This window comes from Empidonax traillii, unplaced genomic scaffold (assembly GCF_003031625.1).
Source record: "Empidonax traillii isolate 1590-97213 ecotype Southwest subspecies unplaced genomic scaffold, ASM303162v1 scaffold272:size679582, whole genome shotgun sequence".
Classification (NCBI taxonomy): Eukaryota; Metazoa; Chordata; class Aves; order Passeriformes; family Tyrannidae; genus Empidonax; species Empidonax traillii.
In genome coordinates this window covers 153,392-173,447 of record NW_020955465.1, presented here as the reverse complement: position 1 = coordinate 173,447, position 20,056 = coordinate 153,392, and the positions used below count along the sequence as shown (strand labels likewise).

At 43.8% G+C, this 20,056-nt stretch overlaps 2 protein-coding genes across 4 annotated transcripts; one reads left to right on the top strand and one right to left on the bottom strand.

Annotated features, from left to right (window-relative positions):
• Positions 1-37: 37 nt before the first annotated feature.
• Positions 38-8,032, bottom strand: RFNG (RFNG O-fucosylpeptide 3-beta-N-acetylglucosaminyltransferase). The gene is made up of 8 exons (XM_027889761.1): positions 7,655-8,032; positions 6,828-6,876; positions 6,228-6,330; positions 5,703-5,856; positions 4,587-4,675; positions 4,331-4,496; positions 2,804-2,889; positions 38-2,574 (listed from the first exon to the last, which is right to left on the bottom strand). Exons 1-8 carry the CDS (start codon positions 8,030-8,032, stop codon positions 2,508-2,510), a joined length of 1,092 nt encoding a protein of 363 aa, XP_027745562.1. The 3' UTR covers positions 38-2,507.
• Positions 7,661-17,509, top strand: GPS1 (G protein pathway suppressor 1). 3 transcript variants are annotated; one of them, XM_027889756.1, is made up of 14 exons: positions 7,661-7,679; positions 10,127-10,219; positions 10,553-10,734; positions 11,533-11,697; positions 11,867-12,002; positions 12,154-12,231; positions 12,598-12,658; positions 13,059-13,144; positions 13,607-13,701; positions 14,319-14,424; positions 14,779-14,859; positions 14,988-15,125; positions 15,377-15,511; positions 16,241-17,509. In XM_027889756.1, exons 2-14 carry the CDS (start codon positions 10,142-10,144, stop codon positions 16,313-16,315), a joined length of 1,416 nt encoding a protein of 471 aa, XP_027745557.1. In that variant the 5' UTR covers positions 7,661-7,679; positions 10,127-10,141; the 3' UTR covers positions 16,316-17,509. The 3 variants fall into 3 exon arrangements, with proteins under 3 accessions (XP_027745557.1, XP_027745554.1, XP_027745556.1); XM_027889753.1 differs by lacking the exon at positions 7,661-7,679 and adding an exon at positions 8,225-8,307; XM_027889755.1 differs by lacking the exon at positions 7,661-7,679 and adding an exon at positions 8,244-8,292.
• Positions 17,510-20,056: the final 2,547 nt, after the last annotated feature.

Below are 20,056 nucleotides of genomic sequence, written 5' to 3'. Positions count from 1 at the left end.
ATAGAACACACGTGGAGAAACATGACAAAACATAGCCTTTGACATATTTAAATATTTATTTTTGTAGAATCACTTTATGTATGAAAAAGTTTTATTAAAAAGCTGCATCCTGATAGATCCACACAGCTTACTGTATTCTCAACACAGGAAACCATGGAAGGAGCCTGAACACACCCAACCGTTAGTTCCCTGCTGCCTTGCAGGAGAACACGGTCCTTTTTAACACCCTCCCCACTTTGAGGGCACCGCTTCTTTGGCACACTTATTTTAGGTTGACCAGTGAGCACAATGTGAAGCTTCTACTTAGTTTTGGTGCCATCAATATGAACCGTTGTAATTTTTTAACTGCAGTTTGCCATACAATTGCTGCCCAGTCCATGCTGTCTGTGTTATCTTAGAAGAGGCTGCTTCCAGCGGAAGGGGAAGAAAAGCTCCAACAGAAGAGTTCAGAATCAGTGCTCGAAGACATATTGCCTCAAGAGGTCATGAAGTTTCATTTTTCTTCTACAGGATGTTAAAACCAAGTGTTTTTAAAAAATTATAGAGATACCAGGAATTTCCAGAGCTATTAATGATCAGTCATTAAACCACAGGGTGCCTCAGTTCTAGTTAGCAGAAGATGTAATAAGGAGGCAGAACCTACTGTTCCTCGAGTCCTCCTGTTTTCTGTGCCAGGCACACCTGTAACACTGACACCCCGTTATGGAACAGTCACTGTTCCACTGTGCTGGCTGGACTTTGAGCCAATTCCCTGCAGTACTCTTATTCCCATACCTCACAGTCACCTTAGGACATATGACAGGAAGGAGAAATATAAAAATGAACTGCAGGACTGTAACAGAAGTCAGCTTGTTTGCTCCTCAGTAGAACTAACTAAAATCATGCAAAGAAGACAATGTACTGAGGTAAATGCTGAAAGTTTTGCCTTAAAAGCAGAATGCAGGAAACAGTGTATCTCAGAAGGCTGACACCTTTGCTAAGTGGCATCCTAGAATACACTGCAGGCATTTGCCAGGAAGTTAAGTAGCTGAAGTCCACAGTACAGCTGAGCACAGCTGTTTAGAAATCTGAAACTTCTACTAGGTCCACATTCTAGCCAGCAATCATAGTTCCAGATCACACACCATAATTCCATTATTCTCCCCCTAATTCAGCCTCAGACTCTAGCACTAAACCAGCAAGTATTTTTTGAAGAGTTTGAAAAAATGAACAGTGGTTTCGCAAAGTCATATTTCATGCTATTCTTCAGGTCAGGTGGGGATTGCACATGGCCAGAGTCTGGGCTAACAGAAAAGTAAACATATGGAGCCCCATTCCTTGCACTTTCAAAACTGTTTATTTTCTTTAAAAAGCAGCAGCAGATGACACTGCTACAGCACTGAACTTCTGTCTCTGTGTGAATGAGCACATTCATAATGTGCTCCTTTAAGTGACTAAATGAACTGTTTATCAAAACATTAAGGAATAAATAAAAAAAAATAAGCACTGATGTTGACCTTATGTTAATTGGAAGATTATCTGAAGAAGCTGGAGTAACTGTGGTCATACAATTAAAGGTTCTCAAATGACACCATCAAGACCTGCAGCACATTGCAGCTATCTAGCATTTCTCCTCCCTCACACAGCTTCAGAAACAGGGTGTGTTTTGGCAGCCCAAGCTGTGCCAGCTCATGCGACCAACTACAGCCAAAGCAGCAAAAAAGATTACCATCTTGTCTGGCAAATATTTCTTCAGTATCAAACATCAAGGGAATAGTCTCGGACCTGGCAGACCACCATCATAATCATCAGCCACTGAAGTTCAGTTGGCAGGCGAGCCAGGTCTGACAATCACCTCCACAGGAGGTACACATGGACAACAGGGGAGGACGTGCACTGTAAGCAACTCTTATCCAGTCCTGAGTAAGCTTACCCTTACGCACAGTTTTCTCATTACAAGGGCCTTCAGCCTTGTTTACCCTAGTGATTCCAGGATTTCTCTATCTAAGAACAGACCCTATTCTGGCCCAAGGGCGGAGTTTTAATCTGGCAGGCCAATGAACCTCTTAAATAATTCTGTTCCCAAGAAAGATGAGCAAAAACTTCCCCTCTCTTGTCACCATGGGGACTACAGACTGCTCTAGCACTCCAGCTTCAAGACAACGGCTTCTAAAAGCCTCTAAGGGCAGTAAGAACAGTCTCACTCCCAGTACTGCATTTCCCTCAGATGTGCCCAAGCACAGGTTCACATGACATCAGAAGAAAGTGTAAAGTGACTCGTACACACAGCACTGTTGTCATCTTATGAAAAGTCACCAAAGAAAAGAACAAAGATTCTTTCTGGAATGTTCCATGCTGCAGCTGAACAAACCACACCTTATTGCTTTTCTAAATAGTCTGTCTATCTCCTCTGTAGATAACACTGGTTGTCTCCCAGAAGAAGAATAAAACCACCAAAAAAGTCCACCACAACTCCTGCCTTATGCAAACTAGGTAATAATATACAGGTGTCAGTGGCTGGTCAAGAATTATGACATCTTCTTAGCAGGGCACCAGATAGTGTCAGGATAAAGCAGACAATGGACAGATTTAAACCTAAGGGGGGGCAAAAAAAAGACAGTATTAGATTGGAATTCTCCGTACATAGAACATACTAGCTATGAGTGTGCAGCAGTCTGACAGAGCAGAGAGGGTGGGTCTACCCACTTCTACCACAGCAACAAGAGCTGACAAGAGAAAATAACCCCATTAGGGAGTTTGATCATCTGACACATGATAAACATGAACAAGGCAGGGAGATCTTGTTTTGGAAGTGGACACTCACCGGGTTGGATCTTGCTGAAGGCCAAACACTCCTCCCACACTCACAACATTGTGTTTGTTCTCAGGGTCCCCATAACTCAAGGTTACCTGTAAAAACAAATAAATATTCCAAAATGGTAACACTAATACAGAAAACCAGAGTGGAGGTAGCAGGGTTATTAGCGAGATACCAAGAAAGTCTCCAAGGATGCTGATTAATCTGAACATGGACCACATTTGGAGGACAGTGGTTAGCTGTGACATAAACAATGTTGGCACTGAATGGCACTAAAGGCAATGTGGGAGAATACACAGGGGATGTGAAAACTGCATTGCCCTTAAGGATGAGTTCCCATTGTAAGCTTTGTGAGGACATTAATCCTGCTCCTGTCTGTACCTTCACTAAATAACACATAATCATCCTCACCAGACACTACCTGAAGTCTGTAATAGCGATGCTTTAGTATAGAGGGAAAACAGAAACATCTGCATGTTAAATGGCACACAAAGGACTGCCACGTGAAAAGCCTGGAACACAATTTAGATCTCTGGAACCTCAGTTCAGTGCTATTCTTCCACACAAGCACTGTATTAAGAAATTTTCAGGTGCCAGGTACAAGAAGACTTATGTTTTCTTTCTAATTGGACATCCTGTGCTTGTTTATAAGCACTGCTTTATGCTCTGCTCCCTTCCATGCACTCATCCCCACATTTTAGCTAAGACTGCATTCCTTACTGGAGCAGAGATGGTTACAGATTTTGGGTTAGCTGTTACCATCTCAGGGAGCCAGCGATCACCAATGAAACACAATATTAAGCCTACAGTCCAACCCACTAACGTGAAGGAGATTACATCACAGCGGAATTTGGCCCCAAGTGCACATTTCTGCTGCCTAATACAATTGCCAGGAAAATATAACCAAGCCGCTTGCAGGGGCAAAAAAGCACTCCTGTTTTCTCATGGTGCCAAGCAGCAGGAGGCAAGCAAAGCTGATGGATGGCCTTTTGGCTCCATCTGCTGCCCAGGAGGAAAAACATATCCCAGCAATTATAAAACTACTTAATTTTTCCTAAGAAACATTAAGCTTCTGGAGATTCAGACAAATTATTTTTAAAAATGATGGAACATTTAATTATGTCTTAGCTATTGAAGAAGTACTTGCTATAGTTACATTTTTGAACAGCACAAATTAAGACTGAGACTTTGTTAGGCAAAACCAGGAATACTGTTTAGCAAACTAAATATTGCCTCCTTCTACACTTACTGCTACTGCCACTTACAGAAAGTCAGGGCTTAGAAGGAGATGGGAAATACTCTATTTGGACTTCATGTAGCATAATGTGTCCCCAAATGAGGGGACAGCCCTATGACCTAGCTGGCTAGGATGAAAGTGTGCTTTTTACCTAAATGAAGGACTCGGGCAGAACACAGCTCTGAGTCAGTCTGTAGACATCCTTCTTTGCTGAAGAGTGCTACATCTATGCAGAATACTCTTTCTGATCAGACTGAGGTATAATTATAAGGATAAGACGTGAGGCATAGCCCTACCTGCTGCAGCACAGACTCGCCTTGTAGTCTCTGCAGATTTTCCAGGTGGGAATGGAACAATGGGCTGTGCAGCAGCTTTACCTCCAGCAGCCCTTCAATGATATAGCCAATGGTGCAGTCGTCAGGAAGACGCACCCTTTCTGCCGTACTAATGAAGTTGCCCAGGCTGCGAGACAGAGTGTGGGAGACAAGAGAAAATGTATTTTAAAGCCTCCCAAACATGTATCAATGGAGCTCAGCTAGGAACACTGCTTACCTGGCCCAGGGACTCATCTTCAAAGCAAGACCTCTGCTGATACAGAACCCTGCTCCACCTGTGGCAAACCAGAATTTCACGGTTGTCTTCTGAAGAGCAACAAGAAAAAACACACAGTAGGTAATGATAATCAGCTTTTTGCATTTGGCTGGGCAGGGAAGGGAACTTGAAATTCTATTGGATATCACGTACTGCACTTAGAACAAGGCTACAGATGAATCCCTATTTGTTTAGGCTGCTGAAAGCCTAGCTACCTGTTCTCTCAAACGAAACTCTATCTTGGAACAGACAGCAGGTGAACCATCAAATTAGCATAATGGAGGTAGCACATATGAAATGGAAAACTACAGTCCCACTCCTACCCAGTTCCATCTGTCCCCTGGTCATTCTAGCCAAGGATCACAGTCAGCTCAGTGCTCCTGAGGATATCAAAGGTGGTCAATTATACACTTGGCTCCATGTCCAAGGAGACTATTTTGTTGTGCAGTCTTTCCTAACAAGCTATTTTATAACTGAATTTCTGGCTAATGGATTCATTTATCTTTAGACCTGTCAGTACAGGTGGCCTGGTTAGGACTTGTCCTTTAGCACATGTATCTTGTGATTGAGATATGTTTGCTTCCAGTTCTTGGAAACCTAGTAACCACTTGGAACTAAAAATGCTTTATTTATCTAGAAAGCCTTTGCCACCCATCCGAGGTTGGTTCAAGATGATGACAATGTGACACTGCACTCAAAACAAAGAAATAAAAACTCCCCTCAACTCCAACCCAAACTCCCAAGCCCTAAAACAAGGAACACTGCCCCCATAACCTAAAGGAAAAGGAAGAGTCAAGGTGGGGAGGCCATACTAAGCTTAGTGCAAGGGATATCACAACATGCATGAGTAAAGGAACAGAAACAGACACCCACCCAGGAGACAAACTCCGCTGTACATATGTGTACAACATCAGAGCAAAGGTTCCTTTAACTCAGCACCCCGCCTCTGAAAATGACCAGTGCCAGGTTCACTTCTCACAGATTAAATCACTTGGGTTTATTGAGGAATCCCATGAACTGTCAAGGTTTTAAAGGTTTAGAAATTCAGGATGTCTCTCAGACAAACTGTTTGCTTACTGATCCATCACTTTGGACGTGGTCAGCTGCTTCGATGGGATGGTCTAGACTCGGTCGCCCCACATAGACATCCTGGCTGTGTGAGAAGGCAGACAGGAGATGCAGAAGAGTTCGAGGGTTCACATAGTTGTCATCGTCCACATGGCAAAACCATCTTCACACAAAACAGAACAAGAAGTTACAGGGACAAAGAAATGAGTTATAGGTTTACAAGTGAGTCTTTCAGGCTTTGGAGCAGGAAGTCTTATTGCCCAAAATTACAGATTTGGAAAGCCAAAAGCACCCACAGATGCTAATTCTGTAAAGAGGCTGAAAAGAATAACCCCTTTTAGATCATAATCCTTCCCACCTTCCAAAGGACGCTTGTTTATAAGCGCTGCTTTATGCTGTGCTCCCTTCCATGCACTCATCCCCACATTTTAGCTAAGATTGCATTCCATACTGGAGCAGAGATGGTTACTCAAGTTTCCTGTGAACACAGTACTGGAAGAAACAAAGTCAATCAGAACAATGTGTTTCACCTACTTTTGCCCCGATTCCAGGAATTTATCATATTCCACAGACATCTTGCAGCAGAGAGCTTGCCGAGTATGGACAGCAGAACAGTTGGTGTTGATCATATGATCCCCTGGAAAAATAAAGACCAGCCCTTCCAGGTTTGCGAGACGTGTCGTACAAAAAGGACTACAAAAGAAGTGCACATTTGGCACTAATCCTGTACATCTGAGGTGCACATGGTGCATACATGGAGAGCAAACTCCAGGAAAGGCAGGGCTCACAGGTCTATGCATCTGGCATGCAAGCTGCAGAGGTCATAAAATTGTGTGAGTGCATAAAAATGAGGGTATATAAACAGCAGTAGGAGACTGTGTGCAAAGGAAATACCTAATATAACTCTGGACCACATAGACTGAAGCTTACTAACAAGAAGAAAGTGGATCCAAAGGTGAACCCAGTACTCAGGATGTCCCAGGCATCTTGTTCAGGCGGTAAGCAGAGGCAAGTTTTCTCTGTTTTCTCCATCTTAACTTCCCTAACTGCTTGTACAGTATGAAATAAGGAAAAGTATGAAAGAAACAAAACTCAGTTACAACAGATAACATGCAACTAGGCTACACAGCTCACCTGCTTTCAGGCGTAGCTCCTGATCCTCCCAGTCTGTGAAGATAAATGTCTGTAGGAGACAAAAAGGGTGTGTCCACGTTTGAGAACTTCAGAAACTAATTTAAAATTTGTTCAGTTGCAGTCAGAATTCAGAACGTTATGTCTGTCTTGTTTTACAGTAGCCACTTCAGCAACTTCAACCCCTGCCTTGTTCGTTTTTTCACTGCAAGCCAGAAAAGTGTCATTTCAATACAGCATCCTACAATTTACTCTTCTAGTCTCAGGGTACAGATAACCAATTTCCAGATAGAAATTATTTTGGTCTTTTTTGGTAGTACCTCTTCTCTCTGGCTGGGAATAATCCACAACTGTCAAATAGGTTAAAAGGAAAGAATACAAGTCACTGTGGTAAGTAGCAGGCGGCAATGCCGTCCTGTCCCAACTGCTAGACAAAATTCCCTTACTATGCTTGAATGGGCTGAAATTCTGACACAAGGGAACTAATTTTGTGTTGTTTTGTAGAAAAATGTAAGCGTCTGAACTTTTTGGTCCAAAATAGTGGCTTAGATGCATCAGAACTAGGGTTCTTTCACTCTTGTGTAGCATTTTTTCACAGTCATCCAAAAATCAGCAAATTATGTCTGCTTGGACCACCGATGCCAGACTGCAGCTAAGTAGCTTAATCAACAGCGTCTGTTTAGAGGAGGAATCGTTTAGACGACGTTCCTCAGTCCTAAAAGGAAATCTGCTTTTAACACATGCTTTCTAACACCCGGTGAAAAAGTGCAGCAGCCGCCCCGGGACACGCAAGGCCGAGGCTCCCGTCCTCGCCCGCCGCGAGGCCTCACCTGTCCCCGCGCCTGGGAGATCCAGGTTTGGAGGAGCAAGTCCAGCCGACTCTTGTGGTACTTCCTCGTAGTCTTCACCGCGATGAAGATATCCTTCAGCTCCAGCGCCTCCCTGGCAGGGCCCGCAGGAGAGCCGGGGCGGCCCCTCCGCGCAGGCTGCGGGCTGCCCGCGAGGCCTCGGCCACGGCCGCCCGCGCCGGGCCCGCCAGAGCCTGCAGGGCCCGGCCGGTCCGGGGGGGCCGCGCTGGGCCCAGCGGCGGGCGGGGCACGGGGCACGGGCGGGCGCTGCCCCCGCGGCAGCAGCAGCAGCAGGAGGGCGGCGGCGCCCAGGGACAGCAGGACCCCGGCCCTGCGCAGCCCCAGGCAGGGACCGCTCATGCTGCAGCCCCGCGGGCCCCCGCCGCACGGCGCGGCCGCCTCATGGCCCCGCGGGTGGGCGGCCTCGCGCTCCGGGGGGTGGCGGCGGCCCCGTGCAGGGAAGGCCCGAAGGGGCTCAGCGGGGCCGCGGCCCCTTTAAGAATTTCACCTGCCAGAAGCGGCGCGGCGGCGGCGCACGGCCCGGAAGCGGAAGTGGAGCGGGGAAGGCGGGGCCGGAGCCGGAAGCGGCGGCCGAGGGGACGATGCCGCTGCCCGTCCAGGTCTTTAACTTGCAGGTAACGGGGCAGCCGCCCCCCCGGCTTATACCTGCCTGGTCCGGCCTCGCCGCGTCCAGCGCAAGGGCCGTCACCCTGGCCCGGCCTCGGCCTCCGTGGGCGCGCTGTGGTCTTGCCCGTGGGCTCCGCGGGAAGGGGCCGCTGTCGGCAGGCCCTGGGCCCTCACTCGCCCTTCCGTCGGGTCCGGCTGTGTCGCTTCCGCCGCCGTTCGCGACGAGCAGCGGAGCGTCATCCGGTCCCCGCCGCGGCCTCGCGGTCGGGTCCCGCGCTGTGCGCGCCATAGGCAGGGCCAGGGCGCTCGAGGAGGGCGCGGTGAGGCTGCCGATGAGGAGGATTTGAGAGTCTGCAGTGCAGGGGAGAGCCCTGGGAGCCCCGAGGGGTCGGTGATACGGTACCTGCGCAGGCGATCCTTTGCGGGTTTCAGCAGTAGCAAGTTCTCTGTCAGGGCATGGGCTTGTGGGAAGTGAGGCACAGGATGAGGGAGAGTTCAGCTTCCAGCTCTGCCCCTTCGTCAGTGACAGGTCTGTACTGAGCCCCCCTCCGGCAATAGGTCATTCTTCCTCCGGAGTACAGCAGGAGACTTCAGCTCAAGTGCCAGTTTATCAGCCTGTGAGAAGCCTGGTGAGGTGCCTTCAACGGGGTGCCTACGATGGTAGGCATACACAACCTAAACAAAGCAGCCCTGGAATTTAGTGATTATGATATGAGAAAAAAGATAAGGGAGATAAAAATGGAAAAAGTAATGGTCTCAATTTATGGTGACTTAACAGTTTTTATGCACATTTTTCCTGAGTTGTGATCTGGACAATAAAACTCTTTGCATCCTCTTTCCCTTTCCTTCATGGAAAGATTATTGTACTAGGAAACAAGCTTTTATATGTTTCACTTGCTTTTACTTCAGATTTTGGGCAATTCCACATCAATGTTGAGATGTGTGTGCATTTGGTATGTACCATTTAGTGAAAGAATAAACAGGCTGTGGGTGAATGTAATTTTTAGACTTGGGAAATCTGAATCTGCCCTGCTCCTACTCACAACAAAACCTGCAAACAAAGAAAGCATCAGTCCAATCAGTCCAGCTGGTCCTACCTGGTACACACACATAGGGGCTGTAACAGTGCTGCTATACTGAGGTCACTGCACTGCTGTGAGTCCTCAGGATGTTCAAAGCAGAATATACTGGGAGAATAAAATTATGGTGTTTCTGAGAAAGAGGCTCTACCTAAGCAGATGTACTCAGATACTACAACAGGATAGTTCAGCTGATGGCAGATCTCTGCAGTGCAGACAAATTATTCCTCAGTATTTGCTGGAAACTGTAAAATTGCCAGTCTGCCTTCTGCTCTTTACTTTTTTCAGTATTCTTAAAAGTGTAACAATTGTTACCCTTTTTTCCCCCCAAAATATTACTTTTAAACATTAAAACAGTTTTGAAAGGTTCTGGTGAGTTGGTATATTTTGACTTTTGAAACTTCTTGAACTAAGTGTTAATGCCTGCTCTTGCTCAAGGAGGAGAAATGGAATGTCACTTGGAATTTGGCATGCATACCTGAGATACTTTGTAGAATCAGATTTATTGACCCCTTCACTTTCTTGCTTGATAATCTGGCAAGACAAATAAAGGGTTCTTTGTGAACACTGAGCTGTGCTGACCAGTGCGTTGCTAGAGAGAAATCCTAAATATATCAAAAGACTGAGGAGTGCTTTTTCATTTTTAAAACTTTACATGTATTTAAGCAAGTCTTTAATAGGTTGAATCACATAGTTGTTTCCTGCTCAAATGTAATAAGCTACTTTTGGCTTCCTTTTGCTATTCTAGGGTGCAGTGGAGCCCATGCAGATTGACGTAGATCCACAGGAAGATCAGCAAAATTCACCTGATATCAACTATGTGGTGGAAAACCCGACACTGGTACGTGCTCTGCTGAGGGCTGTAGGTGCATTTTTTGTATGTGGCCTCTTCCTTTAAGGATTTAGAAAAAAATCCCATTTGAAAAATGTTAAAGCTGATTAGTCTTAACAGACAGCTAAAATTTAGAAAAGGTAAATTGTAGTGTACTGCGTATTTCTGAGGATATTACTAATGTTCAAAGAAAGCAGACATCTTACCTGATTTTTTATTTGTCTGAGTCATGTTGCCCTCCTTGAAGGGGTCAAGTCTGCAGGAAAACCTGTGCAGGTCACAGTGCAGTAGCCTGACACGGTGTGTCCATCTCCACCTTCTGAGGCCAGGCTTTGTTGGCAGGATTTGGAGCAGTATGCATCCAGCTACAGTGGGCTGATGCGAATCGAGCGGCTGCAGTTCATTGCTGATCACTGTCCACAGCTGAGGGTGGAAGCTCTCAAGATGGCTCTGTCATTTGTCCAGAGAACTTTCAATGTTGATGTGTATGAAGAAATCCACAGAAAGCTGTCTGAGGCCACCAGGTACTGAGAGATCATGGGAATATGGGGAGCTTTCCTGAAAGAGTTTAAACTGATGTGCCACAGTGGAAGACTTTGCATGTAATACCAGAATGTTCCTAATGGAAATTGTCTTTACCCTTAGAATTCAATAGCAGTGGAATGTGTGTTCAGGCCTAAGGTTCTCATGCTTTTCTAAAAGATAAAGCACAGAAGACATTATCTAATTCAGAAATCGTGATGTTTTTAAAAGCTGCAGGTGGATATTGAGTTGCATTTAGTCGTTGCAACTGCTTCAAATATTAATGACCATAGTTGTTTTTCCTTTGGTAGGTTGTGGTGACGAAACCTCTTCTAGATGCTTTTGTGGTCATAAGTTAAACCTAACCTAACTGTTTGCCTTGGTTTAGTTTGTTTTTAGTGTTTTCCCTCTCTAACAAGAGGTTTGCTCTTGAGAATAGCCATTGACACTTGACTTATCCATCTATATTTCTCATCTTTGCATTATTTTTGTTGCTATGCCTATTTGAAGATTTCGTCTGTTTTGCCTTGGGAATCTTTAGCATATGTGTGTGATAGTATGTTCATCCTAAGATCACAGGATAATTTTGAGATGTATTTGTAAACGTCTGTGATGCTTATGTTACTGTTTGTACTGGAAATCTTATCAATTTTCTTTTTTTTCCCCACTATCCTTGTTTTCTCTTTGATCTATTTTGTGTATGCAGTAGTGTTTGTTAGGGTTGCAGTGCCAGGCACTTAGCAGACCTCTGTTTTGAAAAGTTTGCAGCCTAATATTAAGCTCCGTTCAAATGCTTTCAGAGAACTTCAGAATACACCGGATGCTGTCCCCGATGGTGGAGTTGAACCCCCTCCTCTTGACACAGCTTGGGTCGAAGCTACGCGCAAAAAAGCTCTTCTTAAACTGGAGAAACTTGACACAGATCTGAAAAATTACAAAGGGAACTCCATCAAGGAGAGTATCAGGTGAGATGCGGAAGGCTCTGCTGGAGCAAGAAAGAGCATTTTTCTCCTCCATGCACTTAACACAGGATGTTAACTAAGGCATTCAGTGCATTAGGTCAGTGTGTTGAGTTACTTGATTGGTCCCTTTCTGAGCACCCAGTTCACTGATGTTTTAATTCCTGTGCTCCAGGAGAGGCCATGATGACTTAGGTGATCATTACCTGGATTGTGGGGACCTCAGCAACGCTCTCAAGTGTTATTCAAGAGCCCGTGATTACTGCACCAGTGCTAAACATGTCATAAACATGTGTCTCAATGTCATCAAGGTAGGAGGGTTTGCAGGAAATGGTATTTGGTTCTTTCTGATACCTGCTGCGATGTCCCCCTGTACTTTGGTCTTGTGTCTGCAATGACGAGGCTTATCGAAGGAACACTGTTTATCCATGGCTACCCCACATTGTTTCTGGCTCTTTACAGGTCAGTGTCTACCTCCAGAATTGGTCTCATGTTCTGAGCTACGTAAGCAAGGCTGAGTCTACACCAGAAATTGCAGAAGTAAGTCCTTACTTTTTAACTTGCACGAGTTTTCCCTTTGTTTTCTATGTCCAAAATTTATAAAGCAATTTCTTCCTTTCCCCCTTTATGACTTGCTCCATATAAGACTTCCTTCTCAGCTGCTATACTATTCCTTTGGAGGTCATTGTTGCTTTTCTCCCATGATATATGTGTACAAAGTCTGTTCATGGTAAAAACAGGTATTTCCCATCCTCAGTTCTTGCCATATTTCCTAGACAAATACAATGAAGTTATCTTGGCATTGAGATTTGCAAGTTAATTATTAGGATGAAATATCCTGAGGACACTTGTAAGAAAAATAGGTTTTGTAGTGCTTGCTCACTACTGCTTTGTTTTATGCTTTAGCAAAGAGGAGAAAGAGACAGCCAGACACAAGCAATTCTCACCAAACTGAAATGTGCAGCAGGTGAGTGAGTCCTTCAGCTTCCTGGATGGTTTGCCTGTCTTTCTGCTTGTTAGCTGTCCATAGGGCCCTTGGGCAACAGGGTGTGCTTGGCTTATTTTTTCTTTCAGTTTGATGGACTTTTTATTTCTGCATTAGATATGCAAAATGTAATGAAGCTGATAAGATAGAACTGCTGGCTGTTTTTTGCCTTCTCTTTCTTCTCCTTGAGTTTCTTTGGAGAAGATACCAGTGTGAGTCAATGTAGCTCAAGGGATGCTTGATACAGTCTGAGGATCTTGTTTTACTTCAGTAGTGAAGGCAGTAGCAACCATATGGGGGCCTCTCCTAATTCCCAGATTTTGCAATTTCTCCTAATTTGTATATTATCATAAACAAAGGACTAACTTTTTCTGGTTCCTAGGCTTGGCCGAACTAGCTGCCCGGAAGTACAAACAGGCAGCAAAGTGCTTCTTGTTGGCATCATTTGATCACTGTGATTTCCCTGAGGTGAGGACTAAGAGGGAGCTCTGTGCAGGTCTTGGAGGGGATGTAACTTTTTTAAGTATTAGGTTGTAAAATTCAGGTATTGTAGTTATCCTTGCAGCACTCCTGTATAGTTTGGTGGTGCAGTGCACCTTGCTGGTTGGTTGGTTTGTTTAACAAAAAGTCTCTGTTCTTGGGTTCTCTAAATGTTCCACTCTAGATCGCATAGGAATTACCTTTGAGATTTGTATTTTTGTGTAGCTCAATCAAAAAGCTCTTGGAATTGATGTCTACTCTCTTAGCAGTGTCACTGCTCAGGCCCTCTCACCCCACACACTGGGTGAGAGCAAGCTGAGTGGTTCCACTGCATTTGACAAGGACTAATCCTGTCACTGCGTGAAGGAAAGACCTGGGATAGAATACTTAATGCCAACCTTACACAATTTTAGTAGTCAGTGACAACTCTGTCTCTTCCTCTCCCCATAGCTGTTATCTCCCAGCAATGTGGCTGTGTATGGTGGGCTCTGTGCCCTTGCTACCTTTGACCGTCAGGAACTGCAACGAAATGTTATCTCCAGTAGGTAAGCTTGGGTGATGTTTGTATGTACTGGACATCTTTTGGGATATAGGATTTTGGTTGAGAGTGAATTCTGGCAGCAGAATAACTTTCTTATACAGGGGAGAAAGAATCACTGAGCCTTAGTCTGGCTTTAGCATTAAGTGGTGTTTCACTGCCAAAACACAGTGGTTGATCACAGCTGAAGTTTTTGTAGTATAAGTTTCCAACCCAGGTCAGATCCAGCATCTGCACAGCCCAGTTGTCTGTCTCCATCAATGGTCCATACAGATATTAAATCAGAGGGACACAGCCCTTTTTCAGAGGCAGCTGTTAAGATAATTTCCTGATTTTGATCTATTCCTACTCATTTTTTTGTTTTGTGTGGATGAACACTTCTACTACTTAGTTTGACAGAAGTCTCTTACCTTCCTTCACCACAGCTCTGATGCTGTGCTGCCTTTCTCTGTGTTGCAGGTGCCCAGCTGTGCTGAAATTGGGCTATCTGGTCCATTAGAGAGCAAATTATAGCAATCTTGAAATGATAGTGAGAGTTTGTAATCTTGCAACTTGGTTTGATGAGGTTATGGGATAATAAAGTGATGAGTTTCAATGTCTGATCACTGCCATCTTTATCTGTAGCTCCTTCAAACTGTTTTTGGAGCTGGAGCCACAGGTTCGTGACATCATTTTCAAGTTTTATGAATCTAAATATGCTTCATGCCTGAAGATGCTGGATGAGATGAAGGTGAGTTGTAGGAGAGCAGTATAGAACAGACCCTAAAAGTTCTGTTTGCCTAGCCTTTTGTGAGAAGCAGTGATTGTCAAAAGTAACTACTTAAAGTGTTCAGCTCTTTGGTGTCTTCTGTCTCCTGACATGGTGAATGGAAATTGGGAGCAGTTTGCTGGTAGAGGGTTAGAGAAATGATAAAGGTTATAAATATATTGCTAGTTCTCTTATTCATTCTTCTATCGTATTGCTTTGTAGTAGTGTAATATCCTTAAGGTTTAAGTATATACACATAAATGTTACAGAAAATGAGAATAATATATTTTTCCAGGTTGCTTCTCAGCTTCTGATGTGTTTTATTGTTTTGCACAGGACAACCTGCTACTGGATATGTACCTTGCACCTCATGTCAGGACACTTTATACCCAAATTCGAAATCGTGCCCTTATCCAGGTAATTGTTCCTGTCATCCCGAGAGGTGGATGAACACGGAGATAGGCCATCTCTTTGCATTTTTTCCCCGCCTGGTTTTTCAGAGGATGGAGACTACTCTTGGCAACTGAGTATTTTCTTCTTCTTAGTACTTCAGTCCCTATGTGTCGGCAGACATGCGCAAGATGGCCACTGCTTTTAACACCACAGTGGCTGCTCTGGAAGATGAACTCACTCAGCTGATTCTGGAGGGACTGATCAATGCCAGAATAGACTCACACAGTAAGGTGAGTGCATTTCAGATACGTGTTATGGACTGAGATGTGTTATTACTACTATTTACTAAGATTAGAAACTCGCCATTACTGGGGCACTTGGAAGGGGCATTCACGTGTCAGGACTGGTGCGTTCAGCAGGGGTGAGCTGTGTGCGAACTCAGGCTCCATAATGCCTGAGCTGTGTTCCCTGGTACAAAGAGAGCTTCCTGCTCTGGAACCCTCGCACAGCTCCTGTGTACAGTTCTCAGTGTTGGTTACAGATTCTTTATGCTCGAGATGTTGATCAGCGCAGCACAACTTTCGAGAAGTCCTTACTAATGGGCAAAGAGTTCCAGCGCCGTGCCAAGGCCATGATCCTGCGCGCTGCCGTCCTGCGCAACCAGATACACGTCAAGGTACGGCCGTGTCAAAAGGGCACTTAGAGACAGTGTTAAGGTTTTAATTATTTTTTTTTTTAACTAAAAATATAAAAGTTGATTAATTGAAGATTCTGGAGGGGAATGAATTTTTTGTATTCATAATTGGATAAATTCTTAAAATAGTAAATACTAAATATTTAAGGAAATACATAAGGAACAAGTATTTCTAGCCAATACATTAACCTCTTGTACAACTCAAAATGTCCTTTGAAGTTTATACGGTTGGCTTAATTCTAATTCCTTTTGTCTAATTCTTGATAGACATACTTTTATCAACAATTTCAAGTAACTTTATTTGCAGATGAAATAAAAAATGCATTCATTTTTAGGAACATTGCTTCCAGGTTGCAGTTCCAAAAGGATGTCCTTAGGAAGGATAGACCGTCTGCACAGAATGTTTTCATTTTTATAGTATATCAATCCCTGTGATAACTAAATGGCAGATAGGATTAAACTGGGGCCAGCAGCACCTTGTCTGTAGTAAATACTAATGGCTTAAAAGTTCTAGTTCGACTTTTTTAGGAAAAGTTCTTGTGAACTGTAGAAGTTGTAAACACAAAGTGGTCATTATTTATGAACTGGAGGTATGCTCTCCCCCTGCTGCCATCCTGCTGTGCTTCGCCTGTGCTTCCTTTTGTCTCTCAGGAACCAGGGTGTGGGATATTTGCACATCACTCATTAGGATGTGTTTTCGTCTTGTTGCAGTCTCCTCCGAGAGAAGGTAGCCAAGGAGAGCTCACTCCAGCTAACAGCCAATCCAGGATGAGCACCAATATGTGAAAAACTTCGTGCACTACCAACAGAAATGATCCCTCAGGACTGTACCCAATGTCTCACCCACTAACTGCTGCGCTTCAGAAACTGTCCCTGTCTCCCTCACTTCTTGCTCAGATTGAGAGGGTCAGGCTGATGGTGGATAATATGAATATTCCAATAACTTCAATTCTCCTTGAAAAGAAATTCTTTCTTAAAAAACCACCCCTGCAATGGGTCATCATTTCAGTTTTGGTAGAACATCTTCCTTCATTCGCCTTCCACCACTCCATAAAGAGATGTCAGGTTATTCATACAGATGCTGAGTTGAGAGTTTTTCAGCTGCTATTAGTTTTCTTATTTTAAAGCTGCAAAAATAGTTAGTTGAATGGAACAGGCATGATATAAGATGAATTTTGCTGGCCTGAAAGTATTGCCTTGATTTTGAGTGATGCTGAGTTTTCTGTTTTCTGGATAAACTTACGGATGCATTGCTCTCAATTACGGAGCTAGAGTTCTGATGGGAGAGATTTCTTTTGAGAAACTCTGAGTGAATTTTCACCTTCACCAGAAAAAGTGGCATCGTTTCCATGTATTCATGTATTCACAGGCCTTTATTTTAGGGTTTTATGTTTACCTGCATCCAGGTTCTCTCTCTCTGGTCTGTGTTTTCAAAGACCTGTTTCCTGATGCATTTCCCACTTGTGCGTGGCCTGGCTTTGGTGTCCAGTGTTCCCATAGCAGTAAATCTCTACTTCATGCAAATATTGCTGCTTGTCCAGTCTTACTGCCATAGCGTGTGATGGTTTCCCCACATATACAACTGTTGTTTCTGGTAGCATGGATAAATGCCATAAAACACGACTCAAGTCTTGTGGAAGTGCTGAAAACAGTCAGTCTGGGTATCCAGTCTCCAGATGCATTTATTCTGCTTTTCCTTTTATAAAGGGGTTAAAAGTGGCAGCCCGGAGTGTGTGTGTGTTCATCCTGTGTTCATGAAAGAAGATATGCACTGAATTTTCTGAAGTCACTGCAGCCTTGTATACATCTAATCCATAAGACAAGCTGAGAATTTTGATCCAGCCCCGAGTGGTCTGGCAACTGACTACAGACGTTACTGTTAACGCATTCATGCTTGTTTGGTTGGTTGGTTGTTTTTTTTTTTTAAATAAGTTGCTATATCTAGTGCATTAAACAGCAGGATTAAAAAGCTTCTGAGTATTTGGAATTCTGTGTTAAAGTTGGGTTTTGGGTATTTTGTTCTCAGGCAATTGATTTTTGCTAAACGTTATGATGTTTTGTAGGCCATTGTGTCTTGCTTTCTGATCTGGTTGGAGATGTAGCTTGGATGAACTGTGAAGGAACGTTCAAACAGCAAAATTCCTGTGGGAACAGTGTTCTCTCTAGGCTTTCCATGCTTTTTATTGCTTAGGTGCTGAAAATGGAAGCAGTAGTTCCTGTAAGGTCTTTGGTTAAATGTCTTCCATTTTACCATGGAAAAATTTTCCTGTGATTGAGGGGAGACCTTTGCATTGAGCATCACTGATGGCCAGTTTTGTGAGAAAGGCAAGTTGAGTCCTCGGGTAAATTGCTCTAAATCCTTAAAGAAGAGCAGGGAATCTACTGCAATACCTCCTGTTCATACAGAAGGTAAGCCTTTCAGCCCTATAATGCTGCTTAAACATTCTTACTTTCTTCCCCAGATGGGCCACTGATATTTATAAATGAGAAGATCTTATGCTCTGTTCTTGAAAAGATGGTTTTGCATCTCGGTGAAGTGCATCATGTCAGGGGGCTCTCTGTGCTTTTACTGTCCCTCCCTGGAAGCTCTCTGCTGCAGGGTTCCTCAGTGGTCAGTGATGTCGTGAGCTGGCTGGAGTGTCTGCTGTCCCATTCAGCAGCTGCTCGCACACGTCCCTCTACAGCCAACTGGGGCCCATGAGAATGGCATAGCAGTTTGAAATTTCAGCATTGTTCCATCCTCTGGACAGCTCCAAAACTGTTGCTGAAGAAGGTATTAGTTCTGATACATGGAATGCAATATAAACTTTCAGAAAAAATAAATGAGGAAACTTTAATGATAGCAAGAATGCCTCTGAAAAGGACCCATCATGCATAGCTAGTAAGTGCTTCATCAAGCACTGATTTTTTTTTTATTTTTTAAGATTAAAATCTCAGTGAATTTAATTTGACTGTGCAAGATTCTTAAGCCATTTTCTTTGTTACTTGATGAAGCAGATGGCAGTGGGGGAGCAGTGTGCTCCACAGGACAGTGCTCTTAGTATTTCCCTACACCATCTGCTGGTGAGGACTAGGCTGAGGCAAGTCGGTGTTTCACTTTTCTGGTAGTCCATCAGCTGTGAATTTGCAGTGGGGTGAAAAATACCAAACTGCAACGGAACTGACTTCTGCTTCCTCTGATGCTGTTAGGGAATAGGGAAAAGATTACTATCTGCTTTTCAAATGAGCTTTGTACTTCAACTATTTTGACTTCTGTGTTCCTATGGATCTCTGAATTCGATTCAACATCTTATTGGGTTGCTGCTGTAGCTTTAGACTACCTCAAAGGATAACTTATCAGGCTAAATTAATTTGAATGGGAACAGAAACTGGCTAATAGGGTATGTCAAACTGTAAGAAAAATGTTCAAGAGTCAGTAATTAGAAGTTTGGTAAATTTGTAATGCAAGTAAGACAGTTTCTTGACAGCAAAGAAATAATTCAAGCTTCAGCTTCAGTAGGCTTATTAAAAGCTACAGACTGAAGGGCATCTGCATTAGCAAGAGATGGTCTAATTCAAACAGGAACTCAAGTGGTAAGACCTGAAAATCTGTCTTAGATGATAGATCAGGATGGGTAATCTTGTCCCTGGCCCCACAGATACCACTGTTTCAGTTCTCTAAATGTTTTGCAGCTCTAGCTTTGACTGTTGTACTCCCAGTGCCTGTAGTTTATGTAATTGTAAAGCCTCTGTGTGCATATAGTTTGTACCCTATAAATACATGCTAAGATATGGGAGTTTCAGTCTTTGTTTTGATGCACTTTTTGTCTTGATTTTTTTTTTTAATTTTCTCATATTTTATAAGCTGTTTGCCAAATAAAGGCAGTTGGCTTTCTTTTTGTCAGGTGAACTAATTACATTTTCTTGTGTGCCTCTGAAAATAGATTTAGATATGAAAATCCAATTTCCCTCAAACCTGAAGACTGAGCAGCATTTTCAGCATCATTCTACATGCAGAGCACTGCCTTTTCCTTCTCCTACTCCATTAAAAAGTGTATATCTTCTTAAGGGCCTTTGAAATAGAAACAAAATAGGCCATTACCTTACTGAGTTGGCAGACTACAATTTTTTTATTAAACAGGATAATTAGTGTATTGCCTTGTCTGAAAGTAATCCCTTGTTAGTGCAGGTGTATCTGGTGTGAATGGGGACCTGCTCGACTTTGCTCATTTTGTAATTGGGCCTCTGAGTTCACAAGCCCTGGTTAGCGACCCGGGGGGCCACCTGGACAGTTTTGCCTTGGTAACTGTAAGGTTGGCATCTTCCAGAATGGCTCTTGAAAGTTCAGGTGAAACTTTTTTTCCATTAGCCTTGTGATTTGTAGCTGGATGCACAGAGGGAGATCTGTGTTGCAGTGCTGAGCTGAGCAGCTCTCCAGCCCTGTTCAGTTTTCCAGCCCTGCCCCAGGACAGGTCTGCATTTCTCCCTTGTGCCTGTTAAGAAATGCCTTGGGAGAGAGGTTGGCACAAACATACTTTAAATACTAAT